Genomic DNA, 14,283 nt, shown 5'->3' on the forward strand with positions numbered 1-14,283 from the left:
TTTTGCTCGTTCAAAAATAAAAATTTTAGCTGCACTAAATCACAGATTTGCCACAATAGCTACAAAAATCCAACGATATACTCGGAACACCATCATCTTTCGACCACCCCCGAGCTGAGAGTGCGAGCATATAAATGTATCTCACTCACAGTGTGCTCCTCGTTAGGCTGCGTTATAAGACAATTAATTTGGATTTCTATAATTTTCTATTAAAGATAGAATATTGTTCCTTCTTCCTCCGCAACAGTGAGTCTATTCTGAGGAATCGTATGGTTTATATAGGTACGTCGCGTCTCATCTTCGCCGTCGTCTCTCGTCCGTTTGTCATTTGGTGTGTTGTAGCGTTTTGGCTCTGGGGCAGACAAATTATAGAACTTACAAAATACCAGAAGCCACAGATACAAATATACATAACTGCTGTACCTTATAGCTTTCTTTTTTTTACTCTTGATCGCGGTCGGTATTTGGTCGTTCGTTCATCTCACGGATAATTATTTTGTGGGCTAGCATAACTAGAACCGCGACTCTAATGTTCAGTGACAAGCGTTGAGGTATATTGTTTAACGTTTTGTTTTATAGTTTTCGCAAGACTATATATTTTATTTGTCAAGCCCGCCCTCGCCTTCGTCTCACCCGCCAACGTTCCTCACATCGCGCCGTGTCGCGGTGATTATGCATTTTTGGCAGATTGATTTTGAGGGCTTTTCCCGTCCACGTACGATTAATTAATTTTAAGACTTGGGATAGATTTCAACATAGAATTTTTGATTTTTAAAAATATTGAAAGGGATATAAGAACCGAGTATCTTGTGCGGTCCAAGTGTGTGAACTTATTTTGTAAAGAGTGAACGACAACGAGAACATTTTCCTTTTGTAATTTGTGTTTAAATCGCTTTTCAAAATTTCCGACCAAGAGAAACAATCAAATCCCCTGGGCGTAAGTCAAAAGCTGACAAGTTTTTTTTTGATTTTTTGTTGTTGTTTTTTGCTAAAAACCTTACGCTGAGTGTGTGATGGATTTTTTTCTGCACAGTCCATTAGTGTTGAGATGGTTTTTTAATAAAACAAAAAAAATTAAATAAAAAAACAATTTTTTTCAAGTTGAATTTTAAAAGAAAATTATATTTTTTGCCTTGTTTAAAAATTAAAAAAAATGTTGATTTGTTTTTTAAAAATATACACATTTTTAATTAGCTCTTTTATTAGTGGCTAAATAAATTAGTTCAATGCCGTGATAAATCCAAAGAAAAAAAGCAAAAATAAAAATATATAAATAATAAACAAATCTTAATGAAGACTGACGTTCTGCTTGAAAAAGCGCCAATGTCACGCTGGATAAATATAAAGTTCCCATATTGTACATAAAACGTGTGTGTTTTTTTTTTGTTTAGACTTTGTTCAATATTATTTTGTAGTGTAAAATTGGAAATAGCTAAAGGTAATTATTAGGTACGTTATGTATCGACGGGTTCTATAGGAGGGATATTCAGGAGAGTTCATTATTGTGGTTTTTTCTTCTATAAACAATATGTGAATATGAATTTTGTTTTCACTTATTAAAATTTTAAATCTATTACTATTTTACAGTACGAATCGGTAGTGTAGGTATATTTTATGTATTTATTCACAGTATGAATTCTTTTTCGTTTTGATTGAAAGTAATCCATAGTAATACGCATTAAATCCAATTTGATTGTCAGAAAATAAAATTTGTGGTTAGTAGCCAAACATTTACTACAGACACAATATGGTGATAATAGACAACTCGATCAAAAATTAGCCCCGATGACTGTTGTGCGCTGGATGCTGTATCTTCATTTATAGAGGTATCTGCGAAGTCCTTTTAAGCTTGGTTCTTGAATTTTTTCTGTAATTTCGTAAATGGAAATTGAAAATAATATATATCTAATTAATCGTTATAGAGCTTTACAATAAGAAGTTTAATTTCAATATTACGATTAAGTAAATCTTTTTTATGAAACTTTCTACGGCAAACTGCAACATTTTCGGCTTTATTTCCTCGATAACTAAATTAACTCCTTAAGGTTTTGAATTGACAGTGGAACATTGTAATCAACCTCTAGCTAGATCTCAAGAACTTGGTCCGGCATCCAACGAGTCTGTTTAAAAATAACCGTTACATTTTAGATTTAAAAATATACCTGCAAAATAAGTTTGTTTTCAAGAAAACCTTAGAGCAGATATTTAGAATGTATAAACATACATTTTATATCTGATTTTCGTAAAAACGTTAACCCGTTTTCGAGATGTCGATTTTGGAAAACAAATAGGAGGCTGGGATGGGATCCATGCTGATAACTTCCCAGCCCGTCTATCGATTAATATTGCTTAAAAGGTTTGTAGGTTTTCGGGATTTGTTAACAAAGTTAAATTATTCTTAAAAATTTGTAATTACCTAAAATATTTTGCATATGATGAAAGGATTTGATTTCAAAATCCATTTTTGTTACCAATTTACCAATTTTAGTAGCATTTGCGTAGATTTAGTTTTTTTATGAAAACAAACTGACTGTTGGATTTTTATAAAAAAATTACTGAGTGTTCAAAACCATATTTTCTGTTAGATAAAATAAGTTTTTACAATTATTGTTTTGTTGTAGGTTTTATTTTGTATAAAAAAAAACTGTCAATTTTTCTCAAAATTTTACTGAATGTTGCGAACAATATTTTTTATAATATAAAATAAGTTTGTAGCCAATATATCAAATTTTTGAAAAGAAATTTGAGTAAAAAATCAATTTTTTTTCAACTTTTAGTATTGTTTTGTATTGTGTTTTACTTTTTGTAGAAAACTATCGATTCGATTTTTCTCAAAATTTTACCAGATTTCAAAAACGTTATTCTTTGTTACATAAAATTATTTTGGAGATAAAATCATTTTTTTGTTCGTAAGATATTCAAGGTGACAATTATTTTGTCAGTTTTTTTTTTGATTTATAAAAAAAACCGTTAATTGTATTTTTATCCAAAAATGTATTTGTTTCGTATCGCGCTACAATTTATAATATACAACTTAATTCAAGACGCTAGCGCTAGTGGTTCTTGAGATATTTCGGGTTAACCAAACTTTGTACCTTTTTCTAAATTGCTTTGGTAAAAAAAAACCACCTACTCAATTTTCTTAAGAGTCCTTTCTGCAATATTATCTGTATAACAACATTTATTTGAAGTCGATATCTCTACTGGTTCTTGGGATATAGACGACGAAAAAGATTACCGAACGAAGGGACGTGCGATGTACGTACACACGCACGCACAGACATCTTTATAAAAACATTTTATTTCGACACTTAGGAATTTGAAACGTCGAGAAATATCAACATTTTCAATTCGACAAGTCGGAGCGATTACAATAACTTCCTATTGGAAGTTATTAACTTGCTATGGGGTGCAGTGTTACCTTTAAAAATATGCAACAAGTGTCAAAAAAGGTGTCTGAGAGGTAAAAGGTGTTCCACAGAAATGTCAAATAAAACGCAGTTTAAATTTAAGCTTTTATTAACAATTAAGAACACAAAAATATTGCAAAAATTCAGGTAACATCAGCGATTAACAACTAGAAAAACTGTTTAGAAAACAGTCTTAGTATTTAACATCACATTATTTTTTTGATATTTATTTTCTATACTTTTATATAAGAACATTACTAGGAACCAATTCTTTTGGCTCTAAGTTCAAATCGTTGCCTCTTAGAACATTTAAAGTTGAAGTATTTAATGACACGTTTCAATTTTTAATTTATTTGTAAGTTCGTTTTTCACAAGTGTGAGTTTGGAAAATATTCTCTCAGCACATGCACTGCTGTACGGCAAAGTCAATATTTTTCTTCAAAATTCGTATAAGTTTGGATACTTCACTTAAGTTGTTTTTTAAGTTTTAGTTTTTTTAACTAAAATTGTTCTATATTTTAAAAATACTCTCAAAATCAGTGTCACTAGCTTTGAACCCCAAAGTTTAATAATCTTTTATTAATATTTTGGGATTTTGGTTGCGAAGAGTTGCGTTCCATTTTTCGAACAAATTGTATGTTTTGCTTGAATTTGTGTCCAAAGAGTTGCTAGATTTATAAAAAGTGTCTTAATCGACTTATTTTTGAAAAGAGGTGTCCTGGTTTCCTAACGCTTAAACGGTATCAAAATGGCACTATTCAAAGAAGCCAAGTTTTTTTTAGAGAAAATTGACTACAAATCTATCGGTTCGTTTTTGAGAAAATTCGAATTTTTGATTTTTTTTTACCAAAAAACTTATTTGGAATACTTGGAATTATCTTAAAACCTTAATTCCAAGTTTGAACTCAATTGTCCTAATGGTTTGGACTGTAGGGGCGAGGACAGACAGACAGATTGAAGGAATCGGATGACCCACTTTTTTACGAGTGCAAAATTTCCCATATAGTTCCTAAATGTCGCATGTAAAAAGTATAATGATGTATAATCATAAGATCTCGTTGACCAGTTGCGTTCAGCTCTTCGAGGAATAACCTGTCAAAAAACTTATCTTTTAAAACTGCTATTATATCGTTGGTTGTGTGGTACATAACATAGTACATTGTTTTATAAATTTTAACAATTTAATTCTTTTTTGAAGATGTTATTTTATTTTAGTTATGATGTCGTTTGAAAAGGGCGTTACAAAAATAAAGCCTCCTATTGGGAAACTATACCCAGTCTCCAAAGCCTTCATACAAGAAATGACGCCATAAACTACTAGTATTTTGTATCAAAACAAATCAAATTTTAAATAAAAGCCACAAACAAACCAATTTTATTATTTTTCCTCATGCAAGTAGTCAATTAAGTTTTAGAATTTGGATATTTTTTGAAACATCCATATTTTTTATAAATCATTTCTTAAACTTAATTAACATGAACCTAATTTTTGTAGACATTACTTTGTATCATACAAATTCTACTTAGTTTGTATGTTTCTAAATCCTTACATTTGTGTTTCGAACTTTCAATAGAGGCGTTTTTTGATAAGTTTAGAATAGAGTCTTTGTAAATATAAATAAATTCGCAGCACAATTTTTTTACTTTTCCCTTAAATCTCTTAAAATAACTTTCCCAGAAATAAAATTGCAGATGTTTCGCACTTTGTTAAATTTAAATAGGAACACACTGCACACAATTCTTGAAATAGATTTCCTGCGTACAACAACAAAATAAGGATAAAGAAAATAACATTTAAAATTATTTTCAGCTTAGATTTAATTAGAAGGTAGATTTCCTTCAATTACAGAGTACAAAGACCTTTTGTAAGTTACAGAATTAGATTACACCCTTTATTTTTAGAATAAATTTTAAACCAAGATACATTAAGATTAAGGGAACCTTTGGAAAGATTATGTATAATTTTCAATGCATAACTTAGTGCATTAGGGAAAGTTTGTTAAGAATTTAGCGTTCAATGAACTTACTTGAACTCTTGTTAAAGTATAGGATATAGTTAAGAGTTATTATTTTACATATTATAGCTGCAATTCAAAAAGGGAGCATTTAATGGGTTATAATTTATTTTTGTAAAATAAAATAAAAAAAGGGTATTAATTAATTAATTTATACATGTATTTATCTTTTATTTAATGAACGCAAAAAATAATCTCTGAACAAAGGAAGAAAAATGAATATGGGTATAAATAAAAATTGATTACAAAATTGTGTACCTAAAAAGAAAACAAGATTAATTTATTCAATAATTTACGTGTCTTGATGTGTGACACACAAAATATGTATTTTTCATATTCAATTAATTATGTTATGAACAGCTATGGTCGATATTTCAAATTTAATAACCTGATTTGTTGTTGTTTTTATGTATGTTTTATAAACATATTTCGATGATGTGAACAAACATTTTTGTCAATTCAAAGAGAAAAATAAAACTTTAAGCGTTCGCAAAAATTATTCTAAGAAAATTGAAAGAAGGTAAATGTCAAAAGCTTTTTAACCGTTTAAGGAAAGAAGACTTAGCAATTTTTATAGAAATACTTAATAATAGGTGATTTTTTAAGAGCTTGAGAACTTTTTAAAAAAAAAAAAACGCATAAAATTTGCAAAATCTCATCGAATCTTTATTTGAAACGTTAGATTGGTCCATGACATTTACTTTTTGAAGATAATTTCATTTAAATGTTGACCGCGGCTGCGTCTTAGGTGGTCCATTCAGAAAGTCCAATTTTGGGTAACTTTTTCGAGCATTTCGGCCGGAATAGCCCGAATTTCTTCGGAAATGTTGTCTTCCAAAGCTGGAATAGTTGCTGGCTTATTTGTGTAGACTTTAGACTTGACGTAGCCCCACAAAAAATAGTCTAAAGGCGTCAAATCGCATGATATTGGTGGCCAACTTAACGGTCCATTCCTTGAGATGAATTGTTCTCCGAAGTTTTCCCTCAAAATGGCCATAGAATCGCGAGCTGTGTGGCATGTAGCGCCATCTTGTTGAAACCACATGTCAACCTAGTTCAGTTCTTCCATTTTTGGCAACAAAAAGTTTGTTAGCATTGAACGATAGCGATCGCCATTCACCGTAACGTTGCGTCCAACAGCATCTTTGAAAAAAGACGGTCCAATGTCACCATTGACATTGACACCATGTCTGAAATCCCGCGTGATCTGTCAAATACTAATGCAAGAAAATCCTTATCTCAAAAAAATCACCCTTTATATGTTAATTAACATTGCATTTTATTTTGTTAAAAAATTTGTTTCGCATTATAATTTAGACCTCAATTTGCGACGAACGATGACGTTACCACGATTGATTATCATGTTAAACTTTAATCTAACAAGTACAATGTTTTATTATCAAAATCCATCAAAATTGTTCAATTTGTTTGTTGTCGTTAATGTTCGTAGATAAATCGCTTAAATGCATAGTTAGATTATTGGAAATTAAAAAAAGAGGCTGGGATGAAGCCCACACTGATAACTTCCCACCCCGACTGTCGATTTGTATTGCTTAAAACTTTTACAAAACGTTTATAACAATATTTTATGTGAGATAAATAATTTGAAGTCAATATTTTTCTTTGTTCTGTAATTAATATACATTTTTCTCTTTTTATGAGTTTTTTTCTTTTAGTAGGGTTTCGTGTTGTTTTAAACAGTTTGATTTCAAACATATATTTTTGTTAACGAGATATTTAGTCAAAAACTAATTCCTACCAATTTTGGTAGGATTTCTTGAAAGTTTTAATTATGTATACAAATTCAGATTGGATTTTTCTAAGAAAATTTTGGACAAAATTAAATAATTTTAAAGTCACTTTGTACACAACAATTGTTTTTAAAATAGCAACACAAATATGAGTTTTATTTACAAATACTCTAGCATTTTCGTTTAAATGTCTCTATAAATTAGGGCCCGTTTTTTAACTTTCCATAGGAAGTTATTGTAATCGATCCGATTTGCCGAATGCAAATTTTGATATTTCTCGACGTTTTAAGGTCACTAGATTCTAAATAAAAGATTTTTAGAGAGATGTCTGTGCGTCTCATGAACCAGTGACGCTAGCGACTTGAATTGAATTTAATGTTTTATATTGTGACGTAATACCAAACTAATAAAATTTGTAAAAAAAATTAACTAACGGTTTTTTGAATAAACCAAAAAAAAAAACTGAAAAAAAAATAACTGTCACCTTGAATATTTTATGAAAAAAACACGATTTTATCTCCGTAATAATTTTATTCAACGAAGAATAATGTTTTCGACATCTGATAAAATTTTGAGAAAAATCGAATTGGCAGTTTTCTTACAAAAAATATTGTTTCAACATTCAGTAAAATTTTGAAAAAAATCGAATTAATAGTTTTTGTACAAAAAATTAAAAACATACAAAAAATTAACAAAAGTTGGTAAAAATTTATTTTCGACTCAAATATCTTTTCAAAAATTGTGGCTATTGGCTTCAAACTAATTTTATCTTATAAGAAATATTGTTTTTAAACATTCGATATTATTTTGAAAAAAAATCGAATTAAAAGATTTTTTACAAAAAAATAAAACTGTAAACAAAAACAATACTAAAACTTGGTAAAAATTTACTTTCGACTGAAATAGCTTTTCAAAAATTCAAAATATTGGCTTCAAACTTATTTTATTTCATAGAAAATATTATTTTCGATATTCAGTAAATCTTATATAAAAATCCAACAGTCCGCTTTTTCATAAAAAATAAAATCTACAAAAAATAGTACGCAAATTTGGTAAAAATTGATACGAGTACATATAGACAAACTTTTAAGCAAGACAAATCGACAGACGGGATGGGAAGTTATCAGTGTGGGTAGCATCCCAGCCTCTTTTTTTTATTAATTTAAGATAAACTACTTTTAAAAAATTGCAAGCTGTTTCTCACTGAGGAGATAAATCAACTTTTCTAAACACACCCTTTAACCTTACAATTTGTATGTATGGTCAATGAGTAATCAAATATTAATCAATTTTCAAAAGCATACCATTTTTGTGGAAGGGGTTTCTGGTAGATGTTTGTATACCTTTCTTTTCATTTTCAAACAACAAATTTAAAACATATTCCAAGATTTATTAACTGAACACTATTTTAAAGGATTTTTAATAGTTTCTTACATTTTAAAAAGTTAATAATTTGTGTCTTAAGCCCTATTTTTGTGTGTTATTTTATTTTCTATAACCTTACTACTGAAGTTCTATTTTGAACATCCCTTAAAAAATGTGTACAAAATACATACATACATGCATAAAAATGATTTGAAAACAAAAATCCAAATAGCAATTAAGACAAACACTTCTTAAATATTTTAAGTTCATTGTCCGACTGTTTATCCACTAACGTGTCTCCCAGCAATCAATCGACTTATTTTTATATAATTGCACTTTGTTGAAGGATTCCCATTAGCAGAACCAATTAGTGAAAAACTATTTTCAGATATAAGTATTGTAAAAAAATAACTATAAGTACAAAGTATACAACAAAGAAAAATAGAAAAACAAAAATGATTTCTTAAAACATTTTTGTATACATTATGTTTACCAAAATAAACAAAATTTTGGTTTTGAATAACAAAATTATAGTCAAAAACAATGTGGTTACGCATTGCCAAAAACACATGTCTTCTTTTATGGTACACAAGAAAATTACTGTGGCAATATTCTAAAGTTTTATAAGAAAATGTCTTAATAGATATTATTATAGAAAAGATTTTTAATTCAATATTTGAATAGACAAACTGATATAATAATTATAGGTTCATATGTATATACATATATACTCGTAGCAGTTCACGATTCAATAATTTTGAACAAAAACTAAAATTAATGATCGATTGTTTTGCAGAAAAACGCTCTTCGTTTGCATAGCGATTTTCCGCATCGTTTAACGTTTAGCGCTGTATTCAAATGTGGCTTTATTTCTGCCCAGTTTTGTGGATTTGATGATTTTTTTTATTTTGTTTCGTCGTTGTTGGCGTTGTCGCTTGCGCTTCTGCTACTGCTCCATTTGTAAATATATCTCCCATAGCTCTGCGCAAGCTAGCAAGCCAGCAAGCCTGCCGCCAGCGACAACGACAGAAACATCAACAGCGAGCACATCAAAACACCAGACTGTGTACAGTACAGCGAGTCAGTCAAGAGTACAATAAAAACATACGCAACATTATTATTTCGTCTCTAGACTCAAGAAGCCGGTAGCAGCGTAGCGGTCGGTACGGCAACAGCAACGGCATGCACATTAATTCGAAGCAGCAGCGATCAGTTTGTCGTTGATTCAGTCGTAGATCAAACTAAGCTATATTAAACGGAACTAAATTTAAATTAATATTTTATGTGCAATTTTAAAGAAATACAAAATTTTGTTTTGGAATTTTGTGATGGTAAACTTATTAAATAGTTTTTTCGTGAAGATCAATTTTTCGTCGCGTATTCAATTGATTAATGAGAAATGGTATTGGCGCATCTTGGGGGTGTGACTGAAAATTTATGAACTGTTTCGTGTAATTTCTTATGCGGGATATAGTTATAAATCTAATTTGAAAATAATTTTTGTGTTTTTTTTAATTTTTGAAGAATAAATCATCAAATTTTGAAAAGAAAATACATATTTTCTTGTAATCTATATAATAATACAATTGTTAAATTTATATTCTCACAAAAAATAGATTTAAAAAACTGCAGTGTGTGTTTTTTTTTGAAAAAAAAAGTTTGACAACTTAAAAGTCTTTGAAGCTTGATAGTTATTTTAAGATTGAGTTGGTGTGTTTTTCTTTTTTTTTGTTTTTGCTGAAGGAGAGCTTAATTTTTCCCTTAGAACGGATTAACTTGAATGAGCCCAATGAGTGGATTACGCCATCAACTTAAGGTAAGTTTTAATTTTTCTTATTTAATAATAATTAATTAAAATGTGCTATAAATATTTGCTTTCAAAACAACAATATGACCTCAATTTTTCTTCCAAGTGAAAAAATAAAGAAGAATAAAACTTACATTGTATTTTACATTAATAATATTCATATTCGTCACAGAAATATTTCTATACACAATACGTCAATCATTATTTTCTCTTATTCGTTTCTTATTTTATTTATTAAACACGATGAATGTACAATAAAACCTTGAATGCGTACGCGTACTGCATGTAGTTAAGGGAATAAACTAAATTGAATAGTGTCTAAAGGGCATTTTAAACATACATATGTATACATAGATAAGAAGATTTATTTATGGGTAGTTTCTGGGGGACAGGGATTTATTCACGTAAACGTAAATGTAAAAAACAAAGATAAACTTTTGACTGGTAGTTGGGATTGGAATAAAATGTAAACAAAAAATAAAAAACTTTTTCTATTGTTTTATTTTTCAATAGATGATCACTATCATTTATTTGAGAGTTTGCAAGCAGCAAGGAAACGGTCATTAAAAAAAATAGCTCATTTGTTTACAAACCTATTTATTGTTTATGTTCACTCACCCCTATATTTTTCTAAAGTCGTTATACGTGACCTATGCCCATGTCGATGTTTTGAGCGTAAAAATGTAGTAATAGTAATTGTAAGAGTTTTTGTTTTTTGTTTGCAAATTGTGATTCTATTTGATGAAACAAAGCAAGGGGTTTGTGGATTCATGTACATTTATATACATACATACTATATTTATATACATACATTATTCTTATATAAAAAATACAAACTGGATGAATGAAATTAATTTGAAGTCAAAATTTTCTAACATTCACGAGATATCAAAAATAGAACATCAATTTTTTCCAATTTTGCGTACTATTTTTTTTGTAGATTTTATTTTTTTTTATTAAAAAACTGACTGATGGATTTTTATAAAACAATATTTTCTGTTAGATAAAATAAGTTTGAAGAAAATATTTTTAATAGAAATTGAATAGATATTTGAGTAAATTTTCATGTCGATTTTTCTCAAAATTTTACCGTATGTTGAAAATAATATTTTTTATAAAATAAAATTAGTTGGAAGCCATAATCTTAAATTTTCGAAAAGATATTTAAGTCGAAAATCAATTTTTACCAACTTTGAGTAATATTGTTTTATAGATTTTTATTTTTTATAAAAAAAATTGTCAACTGATTTTTCTCAAAATTTTACCAGATGTTAAAAACGTTACACAAAATTGTTTTGGAGATAAAATCGTTTTTTGTTCGTACATTTTTCGAAGTAAACAATATTTTTTTTAAATTTTTTTTTTGATTGATGAAAAAAACGATTGGATTTTTTTCCAAAAATATACTGGTTTGGTATCACGTTACAATATATAATATAAAATTTAATTGAAGTCTCTAGAGTTTTTGGTTCGTGAGATATTTACGGTTAAGCAAAATGTTCACCTTTTTCTTGAGAGCCCCATCAACATCTTTCTGCATTATTATCAGTACAACAAAATTTATTTATAGTCTATATCTCTACCGGTTCTTAAGCTATGGACGACGAAAAAAACGTCGGGAACGTACGGGCGTACTAACGTACGAACGTATCAACGTACGTACACAAGCAATATCAGACATCTTTCTTAAAATCTTTTAAAAATGGACTTTAGTGACCTTGAAACGTCGAGAAATGTCAAAATTTTCAATTCGACAAATCGGACCCATTACAAAAACTTCTTCTGGGAAGTTTATAATCACAGAAAAGTTGGACCCAGGAATCACTTAAAAGTATGGATTAAACTTGTCTTCAAATTGTCGTACAAACGTATTCAATCATATAATGTGTGGTGAATATAATGCCATGATAAAAGTTCTACGAATTGGGGAATTGTCTTTTTGGAAAATCTAAGGCAGAAGTCCAAAAATTTTGTTTGGAAATTACTTGTCCAGCAAACATTAATAGTTGTCCCCTTTCCCCTTGGACAAAAACTAAAATTCGATTGTACCAAAGCTCCCCACGCCATTACACCTGATGTACGGCTTCAATATCTTTCTAAAATGATCAATGTTAAATTTTTTTTCACCCGAAAGGATAACGTGTTTCGAATCACTCCTCCAAGTAACATGCTACCTTACTAAATTTATTCTTTGACCCTTGTGTGCTTGCCTTTATGCAGGTTTAATATAACCGTTGTTATTCTAGCTTTTGGCCCCCATTTAACAGCTGATACAGTGGAATTTTAGAGAGGCCGTAGAATTACTCGCTTTACTCATAATGTTCTTGTGTCTGCCTTCTACCTTTATATGATTTTGTCCATATTTTTGTGGATCAGCAATATGATTCCTTACAACTTTCTTACTTTCTTAAGTCTCCTTGCTATATCACAACCTGAAGGGCGTAAATCCATTAGAGCACCTCTTATGCTCTTACTGTAGCTGTCAAAATCTTTTCAGAGCATATGTTTGTATGTAGGTTTCAAATTGATTTAAATCAGTTGTTTTTAACATTTTTTAGATATTCTATACAGAAGTTTTTAAAAGATCGCACTTGTAAGATCGTGCACCGAAATTTTGGTAGCGACCTGATCCTAGTAAAGCATTTTCTTATACGCTTTTTTAGTAGTTTATTATTTGATATCGGGAAATTCCAACAATCGTTTCTAATTTTCCCTTTAATTTTAAGAATTTGTAATTTTGAATACGTACCCATCAAAGGTAGTAAAAGTTTTCGGGTATAACACTTCCACAAGCATAATATGTTGCCGAACCTGTTTTTGGAAATAAACGTGTTTAGTTCGATATTCCGATTTTTATATTCCCGTTTCTTAAAATCTCGTTTTTTATATTGTATTGTCGGGATTTAATTGGGATTTTGAACAAAAGGGATTTTAAAAGACGGCATTTTAAAAATCGGTATTTTAAAAGGGATTTTAAAACTTTTTTTTGGGATTTTTTAAAAACGGGAATTTTGTTCTCTTTCAGAAATAAAAATCGTTAGTTATGCTACTTAAAAGTTGTACCAACCTCATATTCAAAAAATTAAACTTCAATACGCCTTTCATCCCAAAATACGCACCAAATTGTGACACATTGAGAATGGAGAGGCTTTCATAAATAATTCCTGGGTTTTCCGAGACTTAATTCGACTAATTAACGCTGCTACCCAGCTGAAAATTAACCCTATCAATAGCGATGATTTTTTATTTAAAATCCGTATTATTTTGAGTTTTAACAATTTTAATACTTTGTTGAAACGTGTATCGTTCCATTTTCTAATTCTAATTTGTCAAATTGAAAATGTTGACATTTCTCGACGTTTCTAGGTCCCTAGAGTCAAAATGAAAGATTTTTAAAAGATGTATGTGCGTACGTGTACGAACGTTTGTACGTCCGTACATTCGCGACGTTTTTTCGTCGTCCATAGCTCAAGAACCAGAAGAGATATCGACTTCAAATAAATTTTATTATACAGGTAATAATGCAGAAAGATACAGAAAGGACTCTCAAGAAAATTGAGTGGGTAGTTTTTTTACCATAGGAATTTAAATAAAAGGTGAACATTTTGGTTAACCCTAAATATCTCACGAACCAATGATGCTAGAGATTTGATTTAAATTTTACATTATATATTGTAACGTGATACCAAACAAATATATTTTTGGAACAAATCCAATTAACCCTTTTTTATTTAAATCAAAAAAAAATGTCACTTCGAAAATTTTATATAATATAAAATGATTTTGCCTCCAAACTAATTTTGTGCAACGAAAAATAACGGATTTAATATCTGGTAAATTTTTGAAAAAAATCGAATTCACAGTTTTTTTACGAAAAATAAGAACCAACAAAAAAATTAATATAAGTTGGTAAAAATTGATTTTCGACTCAAATA

General features: G+C 29.3%; 1 protein-coding gene across 2 annotated transcripts in view; it reads left to right on the forward strand.

Annotated features, from left to right (window-relative positions):
• The first annotated feature begins 487 nt into the window (after positions 1 to 487).
• Positions 488 to 14,283, forward strand: part of LOC129946277 (calcium-binding protein E63-1) — a 435,397-nt gene continuing 421,601 nt past the window's right edge. The window contains exon 1 of one of the 2 annotated variants that reach the window (XM_056056412.1): positions 488 to 937. Coding sequence is in view for 1 of the 2 variants with exons in the window: in XM_056056410.1 (XP_055912385.1) it covers positions 10,322 to 10,357 (36 nt within the window). In the remaining variant the exon portion in view is untranslated. Of the gene's footprint in view, positions 938 to 9,572; positions 10,358 to 14,283 lie in introns of those variants that run through there. The other variant, XM_056056410.1, reaches the window with a different exon arrangement.

This window comes from Eupeodes corollae, chromosome 2, assembly GCF_945859685.1.
Source record: "Eupeodes corollae chromosome 2, idEupCoro1.1, whole genome shotgun sequence".
NCBI classification, from domain to species: domain Eukaryota; kingdom Metazoa; phylum Arthropoda; class Insecta; order Diptera; family Syrphidae; genus Eupeodes; species Eupeodes corollae.